The sequence below is a fragment of the Plectropomus leopardus genome, chromosome 10 (genome assembly GCF_008729295.1).
Source record: "Plectropomus leopardus isolate mb chromosome 10, YSFRI_Pleo_2.0, whole genome shotgun sequence".
Lineage (NCBI taxonomy): Eukaryota > Metazoa > Chordata > Actinopteri > Perciformes > Serranidae > Plectropomus > Plectropomus leopardus.
The window spans coordinates 3,843,247-3,871,223 of NC_056472.1; the positions used below are offsets into that span (position 1 = coordinate 3,843,247).

Sequence of the window (27,977 nt, forward strand, 5' to 3'; positions counted from 1 at the left end):
TATGTATGTCCCATTCTCGTGAACGTGACATCTCAAGAATGCCCTGAGGGAATTTCTTCAAATTTGGCACAAACGTCCAATTGGACTCAACAATAAACTGATTACATTTTGAAGGTCCAAGGTCCAAATTCTACTTTTTTCCTTAACCCTTTATACAACATCACTTTTCTTGTGCTGTGTTCAGATGCCTTTGCAAGTATTTAAACCTTTGAAATCCGAGCAAATTGGTATGATTACTTTTGAAAACATGGAACAAAACCCTAACCAAAGAATTGTTCCACAAATTGCAAGAAATTATTAGATTCTGAAAAAAAAATAAATAAATAAATAAACAAGGGAAAAATGTCAGAAAAGCTTTTATTTAAAAAATAAAAAATATATTTAGAATTGTTTACAGAATTTATAAATAATAATAATAATAATTATTATTATTATTATTGTTATTGTTACTATTATTATTATTATTATTATTATTATTATTATTATTCCTTTTTGTCTTCCTTCCTTCCCTCCCTCCTCCTCATTTTTAGTTCATTTATTTTGGCTGATTTTTGGGTCATTTCTTCTTCTGTTGCTCATAGGAAAGGAGGAAAGAAAAGAAATCATGACTATTTGTTCAGGTTTTAGAGGAATTAATGCGGAATTATGATGGGTTCAGTCAGACCCTTCTTCAGCAGTGGCACAGCACAAGGGGGTCTGGCTATGCAAACTGTTGCTGTGCCTCCTTTACATTGGTATAGATACATTTACGAGACAGTACTAGAGGGCGTAGTCTAAAGTGATGGTGAAGGAGGCCATCTAGTGCTGTAGATGGCGGTGGTCTGAGGCCATTAAATACATCTGTACATGTGGACCAGCCCATTCTCACTTTTGCTCAGTCCTATGGTCGTATCTCGGAGCGGCCTACCCTGCCCACAATAGTGCCACCACTGCCACTGCTACCACTACTGCAGTGTTTCGACTGTATTCGTACGTTATCAGAAAACATGACTAAATGCGGTTGAAGGGAACCCAAAGTATAGACAGCAGGCTTAGTCCATGTCCATATATGTATCTAACAATGAGCATAAATGAGCTGTTACTCCTCACTCCTGCAGTCTGACGAAATGTGAACCTCGTCTTTGCCCTTGTGTATTGTGTTTGTGCACATGCTGTAATGGGATCAGCTAAATGTTTAACATATAAATGTGAATCCTTTTGTCAGTGAGGTGCCAAAAACTGTTCACACTGCACAACAATGCTGCGTCTACGTATGAGGTCATGTCCAATCATTACAGGGTTTTGTGGAGCATCTGAATGCAGAGCGCTTAATTTAATATGCATTTAGTCATTTAGTATTACATGCATTTTTTTTCCATCATTGCTTTTGAAAGTATTTTTTTACGGGCTCTAATATGGGTTTGTTTGTAATCCCGGCCTTTGATCTGGGAATGATTTCTGTGCTTGCGGTTAATGGTAACCTGTAATGGATGATGAAAAGAATAACAAAGGCACCTGGCTCTGCTCGAAATGAGTAAATGAGTCTCCTGCTAATCACACACTTTGATCCCATGCAAGCTTTGAACTGTTTCGTTGTTCTATGCGGCGCAGTGTTTGCACCCGGGGGTTATGGAGCTACGCTCGCTGGTTTTATGGATCCGCGCTGACATGAGTGAAGGAGTCTCCCCTTCCAAGGTGTTGGAGAAAGCTTTTTTAGCATCACCTGTCTGTAGGATTACATGCCGTTATCTGACTGCATCTGTATCCTGCAGTGATTAAGCTTGATAAAAGCTCATAATCTCTGGGATTCCTGTTTGTCACCGCAGACAGCCGGCGTGTGTTTTTTAGCCTTGTAGACATCTTGTAATTCTCTTGTCAGCACAAATCCTCACAGCCAGGTGACTTTTGCAGTCTTTATATGTCACCCCTGATGGTATCTTTGTGAACCAGTGGTTTCAGTCATATGTTAACATTTGATTCTGATGGGGGACTTTCATTCCATCCTCATCCTTTTTCTTGTGTTACATTCAGATGCCTGTTTGACACAGCTATTTGACATTTTGAAACCCGAGCAGCTTGTTTTATTTTATTTTATTTATTCATTTATTTATTTTCAAAAAATAAGGGGAAAAAGGCACTGACCAACATGACAAAAAATGTCCCTCAAATAACAAGAAATGAGTACAAGGTGACAAGAAAATGATCTAATTAATCTTAAAGAAGAGGGGAGGATTATTAGAAAATATTTTTTTAAGAAAGGGTGAAATGTCCAAATGTTTCCTAATTATAATCATTTAAGATTAAAATTACATTACAGAATACAATTAAATTAATTATCTAAAAATAAATACATATATTTTTGACTCTCAGGCTTTTCATATTTGTTTTTCACTTTTTATGTCTATTATTATTATTATTATTATTATTATTATTATTATTATTATTATTATTATTATTATTATTATTATTATTATCATTATTATTATGTGCTTATTTTCAGGTTATTTTCTTTTTCTTCTTTTTACTTATTTGTTGCTTAGCTTTGGGCTTTGTGCTTAATGCCTGCTTCTTATGTTTTTAAAAGAAATCAAACCAACTTGCTCAGGATTTAAAGGGTTAATATACAGAGCCTCTGTTCCTTTTCCACTGAAACTAAAGCACCATTTAAAAAGCAAAGAAAAATAGGCTCCTAGCTTTAAGCTATGAAGGCTCAGAAATGTGTGGGTTTGACGCTGACTGATTTGTCACTGATTCAGAGTGACGGCCTCCATTGTTTGCATGTCAGAGCATAAATGGATTGGATGCTTGCATTTGTTCTGTATTTTACAAGATACAAGATTTCAGCTTGTTTCTGCTGTCAATACAAAAGTTAAAAGACATTTTCATACAACTTTGTCTTGAGTGTGTTCTCAATATGGTCTTACAAATCATTTATTTTATTAGAAGAGTTTCTAGTCCTTGGGCCTAAACTACAGATTGAAAGAAGAGATGAGCTCAGTTTTGCATGCGAGTGGGGAGTCATAGACATAATGCTGAATTCAGAGGCGGGACCAAGTCATTCTTTTGCAAGCCACAAGTAGGCTCAGGCATGAAAAGTTGCTGGTTTAGAGAAAGAAACATGGCGAGGATGTACCATGAAATGACTCAAAGTTCACACAATTCTGAATATGCATTTCTGTGGGAAAGTCCCACAGAGAATGTGGGTGTTTGTGACCCATCCACAACCCAACCTGCTACCTTACAAGACCACTCAGGCTTCCTTGTTCACTCCCATCAGTGCATTGGCCATTTGATTGAAGCCTTTTTATAATACGTGGGATATGTACAAATTTGGTTGTAGAACTTTCTGTAGAAAAACTCGTGAATAGTTTGTGAAAACAGTCTGAAATGATACACCTTTGATAAAATCATGTAAATGTTTTTTAGTGCCTCTTAAATCATTTTTTCCTATCCTTGATAACGGCCTTCCTCTCTACCTCCCTACACTTGTATTTTGATATTTTGAATGTAATTAATTTGCCGAGTAGAGACAAAAAACACAATTGGGGTGGGGGATAAATTGAATAAATTAAATGTATGGCGGCATGGTCCACATGAGATGTATAAAATTACTTTATCGTGAACATAGAGTATAAATTGTCATGTTTGTTTTTATAGCCACTGGCATGAGGCTCGCTTTGGCGTTTTGTTTTTCCCTCTTGGTTTACACAGAATAAATCATCACAATAAACGGTGTTGCTCTAACAGTCAAACTTAATGAGTGGTAGTGACGGTAGCTTGAGCAGGTGAGGCTTGTGTTTAGCTACAGATCTCCGATCGTGACTATTTGGTCCCACTTTGCGACCACAGACCACAGACCACAGGTGCCACCTAGAAATCTTAGCAATCTATGAATTGGAGAGCTGTTAGTTTGTTTCCAGCTCGGAGTGGATCAATCCTCTTACCGCCGTTACAATTTAACTTTCTGCTAACGCTAACACCCAACTGGTGACTAGCAGCTTTAAATCCACAGCAAAAACATTGACACTTCTGGCCTGAGACAAGCCGGGTCTTTCAAAATAAAATCCCCCTGTGTTCCACTTTGATTTATTTAATTATCACAGTACTTTACTGTAACCATACTTTATTTAACTTTATACTTAACTTTATTTGAAATTTTAAGAGTATCTGACTAAACCGTAGTTCATGTAACTTTATTTAATTGCAGTAGCTACTTTATTTGTAATTGTAGTTCATTTATTTATTTTGCATTTTAGTAGTTTATGGTAGTTTAGAGGAGATTTTAAAATATGAAGATATATATTTTGCATTGGGATATAGCTTAAAAATATTGTGATATTATTTTAAAGCCATATCATTCAGCCCTAAGTGTATCCATAGAATTTTTGGTCACACAGTCCCCTTTTGCATTTGTGTATTTCAATTTAATTATAATAATATTTTATTTAACTTTCTACTAACTAACTAACTCTAATAGTACTTTATTTAATTTTGTACTTTACTTTATTTAACATTTTAACAGTACTTTATTTAACTTTGTACTTTACTTTATTTAACATTTTAACAGTACTTTATTTAACTTTGTACTTTACTTTATTTAACATTTTAACAGTATTTTATTAAACTTAATCATAACAGTAGTTGATATACTTTATTTCATGACAGTAGCTACTTACTACTTACTACTATTTGTAACTGTAGTTCATTTAACAATTTTGCATTTTAGTAGTTTACAGTAGGTTAAGGTAGATTTCAAAATATAGAGATATATATTGCGTACTGCGGTATAGTCTTAAAAATATTGTGATATTATTTTTCAAGCCATAGTGCCTTGCCCTAAGCAAATAAAAATGAAATGAATTTGAAGAACGGAATTACTTTTTGCTTTTCAAATTTTGTATAGATAATTTCATTATCGTGGAAAACGATATTATGGATATTGTGCCAGCCCCAAGTCTGACCCTAATCCATGTCATGTAACTAAAGTTCAAACTTCTGAAAACAAAGGGAAAGAAGAGACACACTCGGCTGAAAGGGATCAAATAATATCCAAATAATAATATGTAACTTCATGATGTAAAAACAGCACCTGCGTCTCTGTATTCTGTTTGTAAGCACATTTCAAATGTGTTTGAATGGTGTCTGCTGCAGTAAATATTGATACCAACTATATTAAATCTACATCTCTAAGATTTTGCCAACAAAATACAAACAGCATGCTTTGTGATTTTGTTGTTAAGTAAAACATCTGCATTCCATCCACTGTCCCCAAAGACTCATGGCTGCTGTTGTGTATTCTGTTGTGTCTAATGTATTCTGAACATCAATAAATACAGAAAATTATGAGACATAAAGAAAGTGAGTAGCAGTAGGAACAAAGTCAACAATCACAAATCCCACGGAAATCAAACATACATTGAGCTTTGCATGCCTGGGTAATATGACAAAAATGCTGTGAGATGTTAGAAATGCATCACTCTGAGATGACTCACGCAGAGGTATATATCCCTCTAATACCTCTGAGCTGTATCGGGCGACTGTGGGCAGTGTTGCAACTCATGAGCAGGACAGCCTTATTTGAATGTGGGATTTAGAGGATTTTGCATCAGTATGATGGAGCAGCCTGCAGTGAATTATCTTGTATTCAAAACATTTTTTTTCACGTCATATTCTAAAAAACACACACACTGTATCAATGCAGTACCTAAAAGAGTCTCAAGAATAAATATTGACATTGCACATTTCTGCAAACCATGGATACATTACATCTGTACTAGGGCTGTCAATCGATTAGAATATTTAATCACCATTCATCGCATGATTATCCATGGTTAACTCATGATTAATTGCAAATTGATTTTTTAACTTAATGTACCTGTATTTTTCAAGTTTTTTTTTATTATGTTTTTAACGTGTTAACTTTGACAGCCCTAATATGTACGCTTCATATATAGCAAATAAAAGAAACCCATAGCATTTCTTCATACTTTAATTCCAATTTTGTGTTGTGATAACACTGTAGATAACACGTTTTTGAGTTCAGGAACAAAAAAACACTTGGTTGGGCCTGTTACCAAACCTCTGCTGGGATTGTTAAAACCACGGACTGTATAAAAAGATGGACGACGCTCCCCCCTTACCCCCGCTATGCTCAAGTAAAGCTTAAATATCCCACATATGGCCACCGCCATTTTGCACTGGTGATGTCATTGAGAGCTGGAGTTTGCACAGTAGCAATATACCCGAGAGTTCCCGCCAAAACTCCTGTCGAGCAGCTCTATTAATTGTGAGTGCATGTCCCAACTGTCAAACTTGATGGAGAATTTCTTTTAGTAGAACTGAATAACTCATTAAAAACAAACTTTAATTATTTAATTTGAGTTTTTTAATTTGGCCTATGTTCCATTCACTAACATGGAGGGGCAGGCTTTATGACTTAAAGCCAGACACCAGGAGGCGATCCAGATTGAAATATAGAGTTAGAGTTCATATTCTTTAAGTTGAAGTATAAATTTGCCCCTATTAAAGCACAATTATTAAAGCACTTCTTATTGTCATTGCCCACTGTATGTGATTTATTTTTTATTTTTTTAAGTATTGTCTTAAGCACCATTTAGGTAGAGGAATTGGAAAAAATCCAAACGATACCCAACTGTGTCCACCCTGAAAGACACAGTTCCCTCTATCTACACTGAATGGGTCCAGACACCTATCATGTTGGAAACAATGGAAGTCAACTCATTCACCATCAGACACAGACTGGCAAGATCTGCTTGCTAGGTTGGCAGAATGGTCACCCTCTCTCTCTTAACTAAAATAATGGCCCTTTGAGACAAACACTCGGCTTAGCTCCTTAGTATGCATACCACACACACACACACACACACACACACCAGTTTTCACTTGTATTTTAATTTTCCTTTGGTACTCGTTAGTGTCTTTGTCCTCTGAAGTTATGTATATATTGTCATTTACTCCTTGTTTTGTGCTTGTTTATATTCCAATCTTTTTATAAATTCAATGAAATGTCAGTCATAAGAAAACAACAACAGGAAGTTTGACTAATAAAAATATAGTTTGTCTTTGTCTTCCAGGGTTGTCTCCAACATGTCTAATCATCTGAATGTGTCAGCCGGAGCTACACAAATAAAACCCAAGCTGTAATAAACTGTAGTTTTCCGTCAAGATTGCTGTAGCCTGTTAGTGTAAGATTTTTACCATGTCAAAAAGCAAGTCTTGTCAAAACAAAACAAGAAGTGTCCAAGATCTTCTATTTAATTAGACTTAGAGAGCAATCTTTGGACATTTTTGTTGTTGTTTTGGCTCCTTTGTTCAAGTTTTGGCCCAATCAAAGCAGATGGTGATGCAGTTTCAGCCTTTTGAAGTTTCGAATTTGGATCTTTGAGTACAAGCCCGGACCATGGAGCGAAGATGAAATAGATCTTCAAGTTATCTCAGAACCACACTAATGGTGTGTTTTTTTGCAAAGTCTCTAAATGGGCCTCTTATAATGGGACGCAAGTGCAGTGCTGCAAACATGAAGGTGCAGAAGTTCAAAGCCCAGAGCTTCTTGCCTGTAAGTGTACCCAGAGGCGACAGTTTCAGTGTGCTATACAGTATCAGCTGCACGTATCCCACAGTTCAAAGCTTTGTTATTCTGTGGTAGTCATTTGGCCTGACATGTTTTCCACTGTACAGATCCATCCAGGGAGCTACTCCCTCCTCACTATTGATTTTCTCTTTGCCTATAGTAAGTGGGCTGATGCCGAGCAGGGGAGGGGGAGACTCACTTACACTTCCTCTGTGGTGACACTCCCAAGACACTCTTTAAGTGTCTGGGCTGTTATTTTTTCTCTTTGTTTTGCTCAGATGTTGTAATTTCATGTCATACAATAGTATCTCTTGGGAGTCAACAAACAGCTCTTGTCTGGAACCAGAGCTTTGGGTTCTGACAGTTTTCTAATAATACAAATTACACGCAGACAGGGATTGTCATTTTTTTAAATTAGGTCTTTTTGTTATGTCTTTACGTAAAGGGATAGTACCTATTTTTTTAGGTGGGGTTACATGGACTACTTATCCATAGTCAGTGAGTAACATATAGTAGATGTCAGTCAGAAGCAGGCTGGAGTCAGACACGGAAGCTTAGCAATATACTGCTGTGGAGGGTCCAGCTCGACCTAAAAAAGTCAGAATCAGTTTAAATGTAAGTTAAATTGAGGGTATTTTCACTGCACTACATTTCAGCCAAACAGCCCATTTCAATGGGGTGGCTGTTCAAGGTGTTAGCTCCCCATCTGCAGTCTTGTTAAAGCCACGGGGCTCTCCGATTTTACCTCACTGAACACAGGAGCTGCTGGTCTACCACTGCCTCAGTCAGTTAGTAAGTTTGTTATTGTGTAACTTTGGTGAATCTAAACTAACCCCTTTTTAAAATACAATTTATTTAGCGCAACAGCACTAACAGCACTTTCTGACCAAACAGCTGACCGGCGATGGATGAGAAATGTAGTGCCAAAGGAAAAGGCTGTGTGACAGCGAGGTAAAGCAGTGAAAATACTCTAAATACAGCACAACTTAGACTGATCTGTAGGTAGGCCTTTTTTAAAGTGGCTAAAATACATTATGATATCAACCCCTGTGTGGTGCACTCCCTGTCTGTTTCTATAAACTGGGAGCACCACGACCGTCAGTTATTGACTGTTGATTAAACTACAACTGACTGTAAATAAGTTTCTCATACGGCCCCACTTCAAAGTCCATAACTATGCCTTTGAAGACAGAGTAATACACTGAAAACATTTTCAATTTATAAATCACTTTCTGACGTTCAAGTGAAGCAGTGAAAATACTCTATAGTGTACATTTAAACTGATATTGATTTTTTTTTCTTTTTAGGCTGTTAGTTTTTTGACATGTCAGGTTCTGTGTCAGTCTCAGCTTGTAACATAGATAGTTACCTTTCAAAATAAACCTTAGGGGAAACATAGGTTTCGTCACCATAATTACTTTAGGTTTAGGCAACAAAACTAATTGATAAGGTTTAAAAAAAAAAGGATAATGGGTTGGGTTAAAATAAGGTCTCCAGCTTCCTCCCACAGTCCAAAGACATGCAGCTCAGGTTGATTGGTGACTCTAAATTGCCCTTAGGTGTGACTGTGAGCGTGTATGGTTGTCTGTCTATACCTGTCGGCCCTGCGATAGTCTGGCGAACTGTCCAGGGTGTACCCCCCCCCCCGCGACCCTTATGAGGACAAGCAGTTACAGAAAATGACTGACTGACATTCTCACTGTCACTCACTGTTTGAAACTAGACACAATCTCTGGTCTCCTGTGTTAAAGTCCTGTGTTTGTTTGAACCTCCTATCCCACTCAGACTTTCTTGCTCTTAGCTTACGTCATTGCCACGTGTAAACCCATCAGCGGGATGGGTTTACACTGGAGATAGTTTAAAGCCTGGCATGTCATACTAAAGGGCACCTTGTGCAGAACAATCAGTTTTCAACAGCGACTGACCAAGCTAATGCATTTAATGCCCTGGGAATTGGAGTAGGCGTACTTTACAGTAAAATAAACCTAATAAAATCATAAAAGGGTTTCCAAAGGATTTCGATTTGATAAGATGCTATCAAACCCTAAGCCTAATTGTCAAATCACTCCAAAAGATGTGGCAGCATCAAGGACAACATTTAATTTCCTTTTTGAAACTATGTTTTAAAAATGACAAATACATCTACCTTGTATCATATTGTCAGAGGTGGTCGATATCTGCTTTCAAAGATCAACTTTGTAATATTAACAACATTTTGTTCTATTGGCCCCCATGCTTTTGGTTTTGGATATTACATTCATCTTCACAGCCCACGCTGTATTTGAGTGTTGAAAATGTCACAACCTTTTTTGTTTTATCATCAAGCCGGCGACAAAGGTCACCGCCACCATGTGAGTCCTACACCTCATTTAATGGAGTCTTGCTGAAAAGTTCATTTTAGGGCTCATTTGGGGCCTATGGAGGGTTTTTCAATTTCATGGCAGAAAATTAGGAAGTTTCGCTGTGTCAGAGTTGAGAAATGTGTCGGAGCACCTAGGAGAATCAACTTTTACTCCTAGGCTCAGTTCTCTGTGAACACAGAGAGACATTCGTAATAATGGCCACAAATTTATATTGAACACACTCAACCTCTGTGTCAACTGCAGTACATTGAGTATGCACTGAGAAGTTACACTCTGCATAAAGTCGATATGAGTCACTTGGAGCTGGTGGATCCTGTTCTCTCTAAACACTCATTTACTTTCACTATGAACAAGAGTGTGTATTATTGATGTTCTAGCTTATTGTTATGGGCTGTTCATGGGTGCTTAGGCTGGAATCCAAAGCCTCATTGTAGTCTTTGTATAATGTCTTTATAACTGCCATAAGCCTCATTAACATCTGTTTAGTTTCTCAGGCTAGCACTTTGGAGAAAAAGATAATAGTATACTTTGTTCTCTGTAGGGGTTGAGTACCATTTACACTGCAACATAAACCTCGTATCATATGTAATAGTTTACATTTAAGGGAGGTGCAGCGTACTGTTCTGTATTGCCAACTTCTGTACAAAATATCGGCTTCTGTGGCTGCTAAATTCTCCTCTGTGTTCACCAGTTAATCGCAAACTTTATATACAGTATCTGATGTCGGGTATAGTGGATTTGTTGGGAACAGCTGCCTTTCCCATGCGGGAAGCAACATAGTAAAGCTGTGAGCAAGAAAACCAAAACTACACTGGTCCAGTCACAGCCGTGATGATATACAGTACAACAGCTTAACCTCGTGCGTGATATTGCTTTTATACAACAGTTCAATAAGCGTCATTTATTAGTTAATAGTAAGTGACAACAGATTATGATTTGATTGTTCATTTTATTTTATTTTTTTTGGTTCTACTGACATAAATAGTTCCACAACCGCTGGAACTGGTAGCTGTTGCCTAGTTACACATTTTCATGCATACTAGCTTGCTAATCTGTAAAAGCTTGGTCTACATGTTTTGCGCAGCTGCTTGGTATCATATACATTTATCTGTGTTTTTCCGGTGAAATAAGAGTCTGTTAACAGTTGCTTTGGCAGCCTGTGTGAGTCAATTTGATCAGACTGTACATCGCCCCAGCGTGTGCCCATGATATCTGTCTCCCATGTACCACATGAGACAGTTTGTGTATGGTGGTGTATCTCATGCTTTGGTTGGTGTCAGACGATTCTGTCCCTGTCTCACTGAACATCCACGTAACATCTGTGACAGCTGGTATACTCCCAGTGAACAGCAGTATACCAAAATCCGTCCCTCACATCTGCTCCCCTCCTGGGCTGCTGGTCGAGGGCTTTTGCATGAGGCGGACTTTTTATTTTTTGAGCGATGCTACCAGTCAGACGTGTTTTCCTTGCTCTTCAAACGTTGATGCGGCAAGGTTATATGACTACTGACCATTACTGTTTGCCTAATTACCAGTTTCTAACACCTGTAAAGGGGAGTGGTACATGAAGAGTTAAAAGTCCCAGTAATGCTGTACTGTACATCACCACTCATGGAATGCCTCTTGACTAATCAGATTGCTTTGTCAGAACTAACTGTTGTAAAATTTACATTAAGATGATATCAGCATGAGACGTTTGGAAGACATTGAATTTGGTTATTTAACAACACAACATAAAACCAACAAAATCTGTCGGCAGTACTTTATATCAAATTGATGTTGGAATTATGTATAATATTGACATTGAATTTTGGCCATGGCCCAACCCAAACCAAATAGCAATGTCTAACGATACCTTAGACGTTAATACCTTGTAACCCATGAGCTCCAAGTTTAACAACAATAATTGTCCAGTTATCTCTACCATGGTGCTTTTAACCTGTAGGTGCTGTTTGGTGCATTTTACGTGCTTGTCATTTTTTTGATTGTTTTGTGTTCATGCATATGGCATACATTTTGGCAAGATTGTGCATTTTTGTTTGATCTTGGAATTTCCAGCTCAGCTCCTACAGTAAGTGTAAAATACACTGTGGAAACTAAATTGTTACATTCATACCGTTAAGTGCAAAAAAATGCTCCATTGAAACCCATGCAATTTTTAATCCCACAGTCATCAAAGTATAAAAACATGCATTATAATTTTTCTGGGTGTCATTCTGGGCTTTTGCCTTGGAATTTGTCATTTTGACTATTTTCCACATATTTTCCACATGTCATTTTTACCATATAGAGAAATACATGCTGTTTCCACTGGGCACACTGTCACAATCAATGTTGCAATCACTGACATATCCCGGGCTGTGATAATTAAAAAAAAAAGTAGTGGCATTATGACAAAAACCTGGCTTTTAATGTGTTAAAATCCCAAAAATGAATGAATATTTGATAATTATGATTAGGACTGATGTTGGTTGAAAAATTGAAATCAATGAAAGTATAATCATAATTATATTAATAATCATATTAATGTATGATTTTTTTATAGTCTGATTTTGAAAAGCTCATTTTGTATGCAGAGCAATATGAGTGTGAGTGTTTGATGCTGCACAAAATATAACAATGTATAAAAATCAGTGTCGCTGCTAATCACTGATAAATCCTAGGCTGAATAATTGTTTGGGGGGGGGGGGGATAATAAAGAAAATAATATTAATGTATAATATTTTTGAAGGATGATTTTGAAAACCGCATCTTGTGCGCAGAGCAGTACGACTGTGTGTCATATTAAAGCAGGCCCAAGGGTCAATTGCAGGTACCCATACATTTCATTGATGTATATTGAAAAGGATATGCTGAAATATACCTCAAGGTTTGAGCTTTTTTCTTAGTCAGGCATGGATAAGATAAGCTCTGTGTGTAAGATGGCATACAGTCAGCGAGTCCTACAAGTTACTGAGAACGTCAAGTCATGTTCTAACCTGTGTGTACTGGGGAGGCAGCATCAAGCTGCCAGCAGGCATAATACACCTGTGAAGAAGAGGAAGTTAAAAATCAAACAAAAAAGGCATAGGGTCTGTTGGACTGGACAGCCTGGAGGAATGGTCTAAAATGAAGTCTTGGACAACACGTTCCACGATGATGCAGAGTTCTTGTAGCCTTTGGCTGACCCCCTCGAGGTGTACCAGGGAGCTCTTAAAGCTCTCATTTGTGCCATCGGGATGTGCGATATTTCTTGCTTTAACAGCCTCTGTAAAATGTAAAGGTGCTGATAGCAGTTGCCCTGGAATGATCTCTGTTCCTGATTGGTGAGGTATAGCTGCTCTGCTGGTCCCGTTTGAATTGACAGCATGCTCCGAAACTTTCTATCTCTGTGAATGCACAGGAACATAATTCATTTATATATTACACTTTTGTTTTGGCCTTGTTAATGAGATAACCGGGGATAGCTGTTTGTATTGTCATGTCTGAGATGCTATCTTTATTTATCTGCATTTGTAATAGAAAGAAGAGTTGTACTTTTTCTTTCTTGCTGTATGACCTCTCGTTGAATGGCTTCATACTTTCATGGGGACAATTTCAGCACAAATAGTACACAATAGTGCTTCTTCCAGTCATAGAAATCCCTGTTTAGCATTCCGCCGATGCGTTGCTTTGAAATGGTTTTGCCTACTTTATCGATACCCAGTTGGCGCACTTGTTGTATTAGAAACAAATGTCTGCCAGAGTCATCAGAAATCCCTCTCAGCTGGGCAAATCACTCATTTTGGCTTTTCATTGCTATTTTATTTTATTTAAGAGTCTCAGTCATTCATCAGTCTGTGCTGCTGTCACTGTTTATGTTTGAAACTCCTTTCAGCTCTGGCACAATCCCACACTCTATAATCTTCATGCATATTTTACAGCATTTAAGTGTGTGCTACCTGACTGAAAGAGCCTTTTTTTTCATGGCTCTCCTGGTGCTCCAGTGCACAATAACACTATTGTGTTTCCAAGAGTTCAGGGAGCACCATTTCCTGTTTCAACATCACAATGCTCCTTTACAAAAAGAAATGATTTCCTGAGTTTGGTTCTGAAGAACCTGTGTGATGTGCACACATAGCTCAGTATATTTTGGAATTATACAAATATTACAAGATCCTGCAGCTCAAATTTACTTTTTTTAGGTCACCAAAAAAGAATTCAGTCATTATCTATCTATCTATCTATCTATCTATCTATCTATCTATCTATCCTTCTATCCATCTATCCACCCTTCTTTCTTTCCTTTCTTTCATCCATCCATCTTTCCTTCCTCCCTTCCTTCCCTCCATCACCCCCTTCCTTCCTTCCTTCCTTCCTTTCTTCCTTTCATCCATCCATCATCCATCCTTCTTTTCTTCCTTCCTCCCTTTCTTCCATTCACATTTCCTTCCTTCCTTCCCTCCATCCATCCATCCTCCCTTCCTTTCATCCATCCATCCATCCATCCATCCCCTCTCTGTGTGTCTACAGAGTAATGAGAGTAGATTCAGTTAACTTTAATTTAAATCAAGGGCAAATATAAATAGAAAATCACCCCTCACGACACAATTCAATTTAGGATGATAGAAATGTAATTATGCCCCAGCTTACACCCCGTTGTCAGTCCACTGTATCTCTGAGTTTCTACATTAGCAGAACAGAATCTCCTCTTGTAACAGAATCCCCTGTTTCGTACCCGAGCTGAATACACGAGTGTCATCCTCCTGATGAAAATGCAAAAATATGGCCTGTTTCTGTGCCCGATCACCAGCCGCGGTCAGAGGTCTATTATCATGTCAGCCACAGCTTCTCCAGGGGGTTTCCGACAGCTTTACATGCACCCCTCTGTCACTGTGAATGCCTCTCTCACTCGCGCTCTCCCTCCGTCTCTCCCTGTCTCTCACGGGCTTTCGGCACACAGGCACTCGGCGATGATGGGTTTCTCAGATGGAATTAAAATGTCTCGTCCCACAGCTGTCACCCATGCAAATTGCATTGTCTACAGATTCTATCACCGAGAACAGCCAGCAGTCTGTTTTGTTTGATGCCGCTCTTCCTTTTCATTTTTTGTCATGATGTCATTATCTGTGGCACTGCTGCCTCTCTCGTTAATGTTTCAGAAGGCCGTATTTTAATCTGTCTCTCTCTGTTTCTGTCTCTCTGTCTTTATTTTGCTGCAGGTCTACCGCCACTCCTACATGGCCTCCTACAGTATCTACAATATTCACACACGGTAAGTGTTTCTGTCCTCAGAAGTTGCTGTGAGGCAACATGTGTGGTAAAACAACAAAAAAACAAACAAACAAAAAACAACACATCATCAGGGAGCAAATGCAGCTGTGGGCCACACTGTTTTTGCAAATACTTTTTGCAAATACAATACAGCACAGGTACTATCAGTACAGGCTTAGTGCAGTGAAAGCATTGTTATAGCCTGTTAACATGTTGTAACATGCATGAGGAGAATTTCACAGAGGAATTGTGGATTCAAAACTTCCGTATGATCTGCTCAACTTTTGAAGAGCTATGTGATGCAATAACACGTACAGTTCTACAATTCTACAATTCTACAATTTCATTTAGCAGACGCTTTTATCCAAAGCGACGTACAACACAAGCAAGAATTTAGACTTAAGGAAAAAACCCTTAGTAAGTGCAAAAAGTGCTTCAGGTGCGATTGGTCTTAAGGAAAAAACCCTTAGTAAGTGCAAAAAGTGCTTCAGGTGGGATTGGTCACAGGTATAGCCATCTAGTGGCAGAAGAAGTGCCGTACCCCCCCCCCCCCCCCCCCCCCCTCTGTTTTTGGTTTTTTTTTTTTGGAAACCAAAGTAATAACCAGTAGCGATCTCAGCATCTGAGATTCAACAATCTCAGTATCACTACTTACGATGACAATCAACATACAACATCACACAACTTTGTCAGTGCTAGATAATCATTAAGTGCTGGGTTTTTGGACCATCTGACTTACTCTACCCCAAAGGGCAAAGAGGAGAAGAGTCAGGTTAAGTGCCTAGGTGTTCTCGGAACAATTGAGTTTTCAATTGTCTCTTAAAAGTAGAAAGGGACTCAGCAGAACGCACAGAGTTTGGAAGTTTGTTCCACCATTTGGGAACAACAGAAGAGAAGAGTCTGGCTAGAGATTTAGAGCCGTGCTGGGCTGGAAGCACCAGGCATCTTTCGCATGCAGAGCGTAGTGGGCGAGAAGGAGAGTAGACCTGGATCAGGGATTCCAGGTAGGCTGGAGCAGTTCTTGTGATTGTTTTATAAGCCAAGAGAAGTGCTTTGAATTTGATTCTGGCTGCCACTGGAAGCCAGTGAAGAGAAATTAGCAGCGGGGTGACATGTGCTCTTTTGGGCTGGTTGAAGACCAGACGTGCTGCTGCATTCTGGATCATCTGAAGAGGTTTGAATGAGCATGCAGGGAGGCCTGCCAGAAGAGAGTTGCAGTAGTCAATGCGTGAGATCACAAGAGCCTGAACCAGAAGCTGTGTGGCCTGTTGGGTCAGGAAGGGTCTGATCTTCCTGATGTTGTAGAGGGCATAACGACAAGACCGAGAAACTGAGGCCACATGAACCTTAAAGGTCAGCTGGTCATCAATCATGACACCCAGGTTTCTGGCTGAGTTTGTGTGGCACAAGTAGGCTCGAGTCTAGTTGGACACTGATCCGAGGCTGAACAGATGGACAAGCTGGAAAGACCATGAGTTCGGTCTTAGACAGATTTAGCTGAAGGTGGCGTTCCTTCATCCATGTGGAGATATCAGCCAGACACGCTGATATCTGAGCTGAGGCCGTTCTGTCATCAGGTGGAAAGGAGAGGAAGAGCTGAGTGTCGTCAGCATAGCAGTGGTAGGAGAAACCATGGGAGCGGATCACTGCACCGAGTGAGTTGGTGTACAGAGAGAAGAGTAGGGGACCAAGCACCGACCCCTGAGGAACCCCTGTCGATAGGCCATGTGACCTAGACACCTCTCCTCGCCATGACACTCTGAAGGATCTGCCTGTGAGGTAGGACTTGAACCACAATAGGACAGAACCTGAGATGCCGAGCTCAGAGAGTGTGGAGAGGAGGATTTGATGGTTCACCATGTCAAAGGCAGCAGACAGGTCCAGCAGCAGTAGGACAGAGGATTGACCAGCAGCTCGAGCCAGTGTCAGTGACTCAGTGACTGACAGGAGTGCAGTCTCAGTGGAATGGTCACACCTGAAGCCAGACTGAAAGGAGTCAAGTAGGTTGTTGTTCCGCAAGTGTTCAGAGACCTGGTTAAATACTGCGCGCTCCAGTATTTTCGACACAAATTGTAGAAGTGAGACTGGCCTGTAGTTTTCAACCTGGGCGGGGTTGAGATTAGGCTTTTTGAGCAGTGGGGTGACACAGGCTTGCTTAAAAGTAGCAGGAAAAGTGCCAGTTTTTAGGGAGGAATTGACAATGTGTGTGACTGCAGGTTTGAAAGTGGGCAGGACGGTCTGCAGGATGCGGGTGGGTATTGGATCGAGAGGACATGTTGTAGGTTTTGAGCTCAGAAGAAGTCTGGAGACCTCATCCTCGGTCAGAGGAGCAAAAGAGCAGAGTGAAGCAGCAGTAGTGGGTTTGAGCTGACTGGGCTGGTCAGGCTCAGAGAACTGGTTGCTGATTGCAGCCACCTTTTCAGTGAAAAAGGAGGCAAACATGTCTGGAGTCAGTGTAGTAGAAGGCTGAGCAGCTGGAGGAGAAAGCAAGGAGTTAAACACCATAAACAGTTTTCTGGAATCGGTAGCAGCACAGATCTTGTTCTGATAGAAGGCTTTCTTAGAGGACTGCAAGGAAGAGGTAAAGGAAGCAAGTTTCTGTTTGTATGAGGACAAATCAGTGGGTTCTTGGGATTTATGCCACTTTCTTTCTGCTGCCCTGAGTCCAGTTCTTTGTTCTCTCAGAGCCATGGACTTGGTTGTTTTTTCTTGGCTGGTTTGGACACCAGGGGGCAGAGTTTGTCCAGAGAGGATGCCAGAGAGGAACAGAGTGTTTCTGTAGCCTCATTAACAGAGAGTGAGGAGAAGTGTGAGTGGTCAGACATGGCAGAGCTCACCTCATCAGACAGCTGTGCTGCTGTGAGGGACTTATGGTTTCTGCGGAGGGAAATTGTCTGAGTGGGTGTCTGCAATTGCGGAAAGGCAGCTGCAAATTTTACCAAGAAATGGTCTGACAGGTGTAGAGGGGTAACTGTCACATCTGCTATGGAGCAGTTACGAGTCAGCACCAAGTCAAGGACTTTACCAGCTTTGTGGGGTGGGAGGATAAGGAGCTAGTACAAGTGCAAAGGAGGAGAGGAGTGCCAGAAAGTTGTTTGCCAGAGTACTGTCAATGTGAATGTTCTTGTCTCCCATGACAATCAGTGGTGTGCCATCATCAGGGATGTCAGAGAGTAACATGTCCATTTCAGAGACAAAGCCATCCAGATGACCCCCTGGTGGGCGGTACGCAAACCAGAATATATACTTTGATGGGAGCAGTGACATTTAGAGCATGATATTCAAATGTTGTGTTGCTGCTCAACGGGCGCAGTGTGGAAAAAGACCAGTTGTCAGGAATGAGCACGCCAGCACCGCCTCCTCGTCCAGTGGAGTGGAGGGGTGTGGCTTAGCGTAGCGGACTCGGAGAGTGCAGCTGGTGTAGCTGAGTTTTCTGGGCGGATCCATGTCTCAGTCAGGGCTAGGACCTGAATGTCTGAGAGTTTCACCAGTGAACTGATGAATTCTGTCTTGTTAACTGCGGACTGACAGTTCCAAAGACCAAAGGTAACTGAGTGTGGGCTGGGACCACTTTCTGGGAGAGCGGACAGGTTTTGCGGATTGCGTGTACGGCAGACTGTGCGTCTTTTCCGGTTGCCAACAATGACCGGGATGCGTGAGAGACACATTGTGCGTTAGACTGAAAACAGACAGGCGGCAGCGGTAGTCGGTGTCCTTGCTCGGTGGACTCGCGCAGGTAGACTCGCAGGTCTTTACCCTGTGTGGGCTGACGCTTTCGCTGATGCTCAAGCGCAGTCTGTGCCCTTTTAGGTACCTGAACACAGTCACAGCTGTTTCCAACTTGACTGATTGCGCCCAACTGAACCGCCCCTGTCTGGTTTCACTTGGGCAATCAATAGAGGGTGTGACCCGCGTCAGCTGACCTCACCTATTGTTGCAGAGAGAAACTGAAAGTCCAGTGCTAAGCACTTAACAACCCCCCAACACAAAAACAAACACAAGCAAGATTCACCTTACCTAAGCTGGCTCAACCTTCTTCTGTCTAAGATTCAGTGCTTGTTTTGTTTTGCACCTCTTGTAGCTCCTGCTGCATCATGAGGGAGCCAGTTCTTACTGACAAGCACATAGCCATAGCATCATGTGACCTAGAAAAGCCAAAAAAGTGTTTCCATTTTAGTTTTGCAAAAAAAAATGTTTTTTTTGAATTGCCTGAAATGCCACCTCATGCGAGCATGTAATGTAAACTCACTATGCTAAGGAAACTGTAAAAAGCAGAGATGCAATTTTGAGGTTCCCAAAGCGGACCCCTTCCTCCCCCGGCTGCGCCTTGAGATCCTGTCCAAGAATATCACAAACAGAAACTGTGACAAGGGACAACCCTGGCAGAGGCCAACAGCCACCAGGAATGTGTTTGACTTTACTTGCTGCCATTATGCAACATATGCCGAATTAGTTATGTACAGATCTGGATTACTGTGACACAAAAGAAAACTTTGCGATTCTCAGTGCAATTCTGGTGTTATAGTGTTTAATATTCTGTGATTTCTAAGCGGATTTATGAATATTTATTTGCAATGGACATCACAGTTTGAATGCTTTTAAGAAATGTCCTCACTTTGTGCCATCCTAAAAGTCAACTTTCTCTATTTTAATTTCCCAAAATGGGCTCAGACTAGTCTGACTACAATGTTTGGATCATGCTGATAAACTGACAACTTCAGCCTTGAAAAATAAATTTCTGGGCAGTTATGATAAAATTAGAAGACTATTAGTTGTCAGGAGCAACACGTTGCCTTATAGGTGGAACTTATGAACATCCTGCATAAAGAGTAGCTGTCACTGTCCAAAGAGCTGATCCCAGACATGCTGGGCTGCAGACATCCCGCCAGCCCCATCAGTCACGGTGATGGACCAGATTCCCACTACTGATCATAGAGGATTAACACTTTATATGGCTGATGAGATTTGCCCCTTCAAACACTGTTGCGTGTTATTTTAGGAAGCTTTGCGATAGATTTCTCAGATTTTGAGCCATTGTGAGGCCCCATTTACACACTTGTGTTTTTGTCTTGGTCAATTCTGTGCTGATCACTCAGTTGTGGGTCTGTTGCTAATTAATGCTCATTTGAACTCATTTTCTTGTTTTACTATAAAAAGGATACATGACTAGTGCAACTATTAGGCCTACTATATACTGGTTTATGAAACATCAGAAAACTTAAACAAAGCCCCTAAAAATAGCAGTCCAAAACATAATCAGTGTACTCTAACATGCATAGTGGTCACCACAGTAGTTTTGCATTACATTGGACTGTACACTATTGGAAAAATGGGTTCCAGAGGGGTTCTTTTTGAGGGGCTTTTCAAGGGTCGCTGAAAGCATGTGTATTAAATGATCCCCACCTTCAAGTGTTTGAATGTTTAGAACCAAGTTTCAAATGGTGTTTTTAAAAGTAGATGCACCCTTTACTATCATTTCTTGCCATACAATACCACATGCTCTGCCAAATTCTTTTTTTTTTCATGGGGACCTAGTACTTAGTGTTTTTATTCGGTTCTAAATTGAAATCGAGTGCAGGTTTCCAACCCTACTTCACCGTTGAAATACTAATGGTTTGATAAGTAGTAGGTTCACAAAATCTCCACCTTCTAAAAAACATTATTATGAACCATAAGTGTTGTGGGTTGTGCAGGATGAGATGAGATCTGACTCCCAAGAGCCCAGTAAAGCCCAGGCTTTTTTTATCTGTCCCGTGTGCAGGTTCTAGATGAAACCGTGGAAAGTGAAAGGGTTTGCTATAGGTCTTCCTTGGTGAATTCTTGTTGGCATCCTAGGAAGGTGGAAAGATTTTGGATTGAACCCCCAGAGCAGGTTCTGGATTGAACTGTTACTCCAGAGAAGGGTTCTCTGTAAAACCTCCTATGGAGTTCCAGGGTGGAACCTTTTACAGATGGTTCTAGGTACAATCCTTTATGTTGGGTTTTAGATAAAACCGTTTAAAGTGGTTTCAGGGAACCACATAGGGTTCTTTTATGGGGACAAGCCAATGAACCCCAAGTGTTTCTAGTTAGCACCTTTATTTCAAAGAGTGTATTTGAACATGTTAAAGTGTGTGAACACATTAGTTTAACAGCATTAAAGATATATTTTTATAGTTTCGCACAGTATATACGTAGTTGTATTTACTGGTTGAAGTTATAAACTTAGAGGCTTGCTGTCCACCTGAGTGGACATTTGAAAACCTCCTTGAAAAGTAGATGTTTTAAAAAACAAACCTCAATTCCTCAAGAGACATAAAAATTCTAAGGAAAAAGTCTTGACTGAGGTTGTCATACAAATTCATGCATGCAAGAGATAATGTGACACCAAGTTTTTCAAAGCGCTAAGTTGTAAGAAACTGGACTTGCTTAAAGAAGTTTCACCTCTGATCCAGGAGGCCTGTTCAGTTCTGCAAATAAAGGAGCCTCTAGGATGAGAGGTGAAATGTCTTCAAGAAACTCAAGCAAGTCCAGCTTCCTGCTAATTAGCCCTTAGAATTACCATGACCTGAATGACTGAGCATCTTTACCACTGTAACACCAACTTATTTTCACATTTCAGAACCTGGAACTATTCTTTCTTTTTTTTGCTTAACCTTTTGAAACCTGAGCAACTTGGTTTGATTTCTTTTTAAAACATGGGGAGAAGGCAACATCAACTTGTCAAGACGTGGCCCAAAACAAAAAAAAGTAATTAAGACGAATTACCCGAAAAAAAACAACCCAAACCTGAAAATAACAGCAACAAAAATCCCCAACAAGAAAATGTCGGGAAATTTGCTGAAAAAATACATTTTCCATATTATTTCTGTAAGATTATTCTAAATATAAAATTATTATAATTATTAATGTATTTTTCAGGACATTTTCCCTAATCTTTCTGATAATTTTCTTATAATCCTTCCCCCTTACCCATATTTAGGTAATTTTCTTGTCATTTTTTACAAAGTTCTTGAAATTTTTGGGACATTTCTAAATTGGTCATTTCTTTTCTCCCCTACAATTTCCAGAAAAATTAAATCCTTGTGCCTCAGGTTTCAAGGGGTTAAAACACTTATGAATGGCATGAATAAGGAACTAAATGAAGTTTTTAAAATGATTTTGTTTGTCCATACAGTGGCAGCCCATGCCCAGCACCACAAGGTGTTTGTGATGACTTTGTTTGTTTGTTTGTTTGTTTTCAGGGAGGTTTGGGAGCTGGACCCCCCTGAGGTGGTGAACTCCGTCCTGCAGTACGCTGCCTGGGGAGTGCAAGGACAACAGCTGGTGAGAACACACAAAGAAACATTTCACAGTGTCACTCTGCTGTTCAGCTTGGCCATACTTTGCCAGCATTAGCTTTATTGCATTTCACAGCTAGTGAGGATTAAACTCACGTACTTCATTTTTTAAACATTTACTCATTTGTGCCTCATACATGCTGAAGATTACAGTAATTAAGATATAGCAAACACATGTTTATTTCAAGGAGACATAAGAGTTATTGTGATGAAACCATATTTTCATTGACATTTGACTGTAATTACTAACTGAGTAATGACATTGAGTCGGCAGTAAGCACGCACAAGGTTTCTGTCCTTTCATTATGTAATTAAATCAGCGTGCCCGGGATATAATGACTTTTATAACACAGCCTTCAACTCAGTGTATTTCCTGCTGAGTCCAGCAATCTTTATCAGATGCTGGATTTTCTGCAGAAAACTGAAGCGCAGTATTTTGAAGGCTCTGTGATTGTGGAGCCACCAAAATCAGACTTTATCTTCAGCTCCAGGCCTGGATGAGGTGTGTGTGTTTCTGCTCTTACTACACGTGTATTTGAACTGTGATGACACACAGAGAAATGCGGTTTTACTACCATCTAATGCAGAAATTCCTGGCTCCACTCATAATGTACTCAGTTCAGTTTTCGAAGGAACCTAATTAAATGCAAATATTCTCCCCATCATGCCTTTTTTTTGTTATTTATCTCCAGCGGACAGATGGGGAGGCTTTTTTTGTTGACAGCTAAAAGGCTAGAGAATAGTAGAGCTGCTTTGTCCATATTTGCAAATGTCAGCGTGTAATTTTTGAGAATAAATCAAACACGACTCCATTAGGAAGTCATTACGGTGATAAGGAGGTGAGAGCGAGACAGATGTGAAGGCTTTCGAGCTCTGGAGTGGCACGCAGCATCATTAGCCAGAGGTGCATCTTTGGAAACACAGACATAATGTGTGAGTTTTAGTCAAAATCTGTTACTCAGCCTCCTAGAAATTCTTTGGGAATTTGTGTATTCTCATTAGAATTATTATCACGTCTTAAGCTAAACTGTACAGGCATAGCAATAAATTATACTTTTTCCAATTAGATGTTAATTGAATGTGTTATTTGACAATGTGGGCCACCAGATAACATCGAGACAAACACATCCTTCAATAATGCTGCTATGGATTCACTAAGTCCTGTTATGGGCTACAACTCAAAGCCCCTTCTTTAGCTCATATTTGTTTACATTGGCAAAATGACGCATTCAAAATATGATGAATAAGCTGTTAGCAGTTTCTGTTTGCAATATCGCCATGGATGTCCAGACAACTTTTACTGGATGACTTTTTTTCCAAAGCAAACTTAAAAATATAGTTTTTCCTAAGGAAGTTTTGTGCAGAGCTTTTTCTATGGATTCCAAGCAGATTTATGGATGTTTAATCATTACAAGGGATAATGGTGTCAGATATATTGGAGAGCGTGACTCACACTGATTCTAAAAATACACCTTTCATGTCTGTGTGTTCGGACTTCACTAAGTCTTCTTCAGGAGCTTTTGCAGTAAAAACAGCTGAGAGTGTTGTGACAGTACCAAACAGAAACCACATTTTCCTGCCAGGATTATGCCCCGAAAACTGGGTAATCTAAGCTAAAATATGATCTTTTCCTACTCATAATGACTTGCTTTTTCTGCTTAAACCTAACCATACGTTAAACATGGTGTTGTTGAAACATAAGATTTAATTGTATCCAGAAAATAACTTGCTAATGTAACATATTTGTAGTTTGCACAAACTTAAAATGTCACATTTTTTTCTGGCGATTGAGTTGCAGTATGAGGCTGCAACAGAGATAGCCACAAAAAATAATATCTTTAGTGCAGAATTCAGTCTTTGGTTTACTTTCATGGCATTTGTTGACAATAGAACTATCACTATGCCAGCTTTATCCGTGTAAGTAAAGGTCATGGCCAGACTTTTCAGATCTTATTGTTACATTTAGAGTGGTGTTATGAGGACTTGGAAAAGAAGCTCTTTCTGTTCACAAAATGCCATTTTTCTATTTATTTTTTACATTGAACAATGTCATCTACAGGGATTGGAATAAATCTCACAAACTGTCTTTTTGGTTGTCACATGTGAAAAAAACCCCAACAATATCTGAATTTCCTGTCTCCTAGTCCCAGATCTCTAACATACTGCTACAGTTTGATTGAACCAGCAGCAATAAAACCTCAAATAGCCGATTATACTCTTTCCACAGTTGTAGTAATGATCCTTCCCATTTTAGAACAGAACATTGTTCCTGCAGTCTGCGGTTAGATAATCATTCCTCTGAACCTTGGAGCACATGCACATACTGCCTTCTGGACCGATGATATGTTGATGCCTTGCAGTCAGACAGCAGAAGGCCCTGCTGACTGTGAGGCCGTGTCAGTGCACAGAGAGGCTCTTTGCTAATGAATTTTGATGCAAGATCACATTAGGCCACTGACTTGTAGCTGTTCTGGAAGGCCAAAGAAAGATTATGCTTCTCAGGCGGACTTTCGGTCTGTGTAATGTTGATTGATGCTTGTTTGACAAGTTGGATTTGTTTTTTTGTGACACATGTCAGCCAAGTTCAGCATAGTTTTTTTTTCTGGAAAGAAATGTGGGAAGCTTTCTTCACTCTCAAGTTTTGTTCTTCTATCACAGTAATACAGTAATAGTTGTCTGTACATCCACAGGCGCATTGCAAACAAGACACGTCAGTAACTAGTTCAGCATATAGTTTATGCACAGGCGCCATTTGCACTGTCTCAGGGTGGTTCACCGAAGCCCCCCAGCAGCCATGCCCAAGAATGCATGTATTTATTTAAATAATATTTCAAAATTTTAACCCTTGGAAAACTGGGTATATTTGCTTGATTTCTTTCAAAACACGGGATCAACGAGCAACTTAATAAGGAATGTTCCACAAATTGCAAGATATTAGTAGATTTAGAAAATTATTTTAAAAAGCTAGGGAAAAACTTATAGGGCAAAAAAGAAAAACGAAAGAAACAGTTATAATTATCCTAATTATATATTTAATTATGTTACAAAATAATAATTTTTTAAAAACTTTTTCAAGGTCATTTCTTTCTTTTTTTGTTTTTTGCTTTTTCTTTTTTCCTTTATTTATTTTCAGGTAATTTTCTTGTACATTGTATTAATTTCTTGCTAATTTTTGGGTCATTTCTTCTTTAGATGCTCATTGCCTTCGTCCTGTTTTTTTTTTTTTTTAAAGAAAACACACCAAATTGCTCAGGTTTCAAAGGGTTAAAGGCCTAAAGACACTTATAAAATAATAATAGTATTGATCTTGTTGTGTGTTCTTACTGACAAAATAAGAAAGCAAAAAGCTAACTTTCTGTGGTCTTTTTATGTACTTATAAAAGTAAACTAAGTCACTGTGTAGGGATGGAAAGTCCCTGCTAAAAGCTGGTTGCGGCCATGAGTGCATTCAGAAATGAAATCTGATGCTCTGGACTACAACGAAAGCATTTTGTTTGATTGTTTTTGTTTTGCTATATGAATTAACAAATGCTGAAATTAAGCACTTTCACTGCATTTGGTGGGCTGCTGTTCCATGCATAAGTGTCTCTGTAAAAACCAACCACTTTTCGTGGCACAGTCACAGGTGGAAACACAAGGACGGGTAGCTAAAACACTTTTGCCTAAATTGCTGCTTGAAACACAGCGACGACTCTAAAAAGCAGCAGCTTTTGTTGTTTGTTTGTCTTGAACAGCGGTCTGCAGCTTAGCAGGAAACTCTCCTAGATTACACGCCATCCCCTTCACCGCCCGACGATTGTGAGCTTATACACTGCGTCACTTTTTAAACATTGATTTGATACATATGAAATGTACAAATAGAATGTATTCATAGTTTGTCGAACACTACAGCGCCAATTTTTTTCTCCTGGCCACTGAGCTGAGGAGTAACAGGTTTACTGCCACAAATGCAGTTCACACTACATTAGAGTTAATCACTTGACGCCTTGCAGCTTTAATCCTGAAAGAATAGCGTGGATGCTGGAGCAGATACTGTGTGTATCGACTGTAAGAATTGTTAATCCAGTGCATGTGTGCTGAAGTTGGGAAGCCTGATATCTGGCAGATTCTTGAAAATGTTAAAGCCATGCTCCAGTGTTCCTCTCTTACAGCATTTCTCTGCTCTTCACCATCCAATGTGTGCCCTCTCTCTGCAGATCTACATCTTTGAGAATAACATCTACTACCAATCAGATGTCAAAAGTAACTCCCTTCGGCTAACGTCCTCGGGGAAGGAAGGGATCATCTTCAATGGGATTGCTGACTGGCTCTATGAAGGTACTTATCAGCATCTTCTCATACTTTTTTGGTCTACAGCAGGGGTACTCTACTTGCTTTGCTTGGGGGCCACTTTTGCAAGATGTCAGGAGGCCAGGGGCCAGTCGCAGCAGCTCCATAAATGTTTTAATTTTTGGACATTTCTAGGATTTTACCACATTTATAGGATTTTAGCACATTTATAGGATTTTAGATTTTAGGACTTCAGGATTTAGGACGTTTCTAGGACTTTAAGACAGATTGCCAAATTGCTCCATAAATACAGTAGCAAAAAGAATACAAGAACAGAGCATCAAATAAGTGAAAGTAAAAAACAAAGTGTCTAATAATTAATTAGGATTAATTATTTAATTAGGATTTAGGACGTCTCTCAAATTTTAGGACATTTATTAAATTTTAGCATAATTCCAGGATTTCAGGATATTTCACAGATTTTGGGTCATTACTAGATTTTAGCACATCTTGGATTTTAGGACATTTCTAGGAAGACATTTGTAAGATACTAGCCCATTTACAGAACTTAAAGGCATTTCTAGGATTTTAGGACATCTGTAGGATTTTCAGGCTTTTCTAGGATTTCAGGATGTTTCTAGAACTTGAGGATGTTTCTAGGATTTTAGGACATTCTTAGATTTAAGGATGTTTCCAGGATTTTGGGATGTTTCAGGGATTTTAGGACATTAGGGGCTTAGCAAAGACCTCTGTTGGTCATGTGGGGGGTTCCTCATCCAGCACTTATTTGATAAACTAACTCTATTTTGATGCTAATTTATGCACTCTGGCACCTTATGTATTACTAAAGGTAAAAAACAATTCCCAGTGTAACTCTCTTTATTTTTATTGTGGAATAGAAAATAGCCGGGGTGCTACTCCGGCACCCTATCAGATTTGGCCCACAGGCCTTAAGCTGAGTGTCGCTGGTCTAACTAGTTAAAGCATGTAGATCAAATCTTTTCCTGGTTGCTGTTTCGAGAATCTTAGTGACAAAAAGGAGCCTGATGTCACATAATGTAGAGGAGCTGCATTGCCTCGGGTGAGTTTAAACATTGCGACAGTACAGATGATGTTATCTAACTTAATTTTCACAGTGTTGGCAGGCTGTCTCATTAAACTGTAAATGCCTGTGTTGAGAAACATTACCTAATAAAAGGCAGTGATTAAATATTCATAATGTTT

At 39.5% G+C, this 27,977-nt stretch overlaps 1 protein-coding gene across 2 annotated transcripts in view; it reads left to right on the plus strand.

The window, feature by feature from the left end:
* The window catches only part of LOC121949267 (inactive dipeptidyl peptidase 10-like), a 270,175-nt gene that overhangs the window by 205,934 nt on the left and 36,264 nt on the right, over positions 1-27,977 (plus strand). For both annotated transcript variants that reach the window (XM_042494908.1, XM_042494909.1), the window contains exons 6-8: positions 15,114-15,166; positions 22,389-22,470; positions 26,681-26,801. In XM_042494908.1, the coding sequence (XP_042350842.1) occupies positions 15,114-15,166; positions 22,389-22,470; positions 26,681-26,801 (256 nt within the window). The remainder of the gene's footprint in view (positions 1-15,113; positions 15,167-22,388; positions 22,471-26,680; positions 26,802-27,977) is intronic.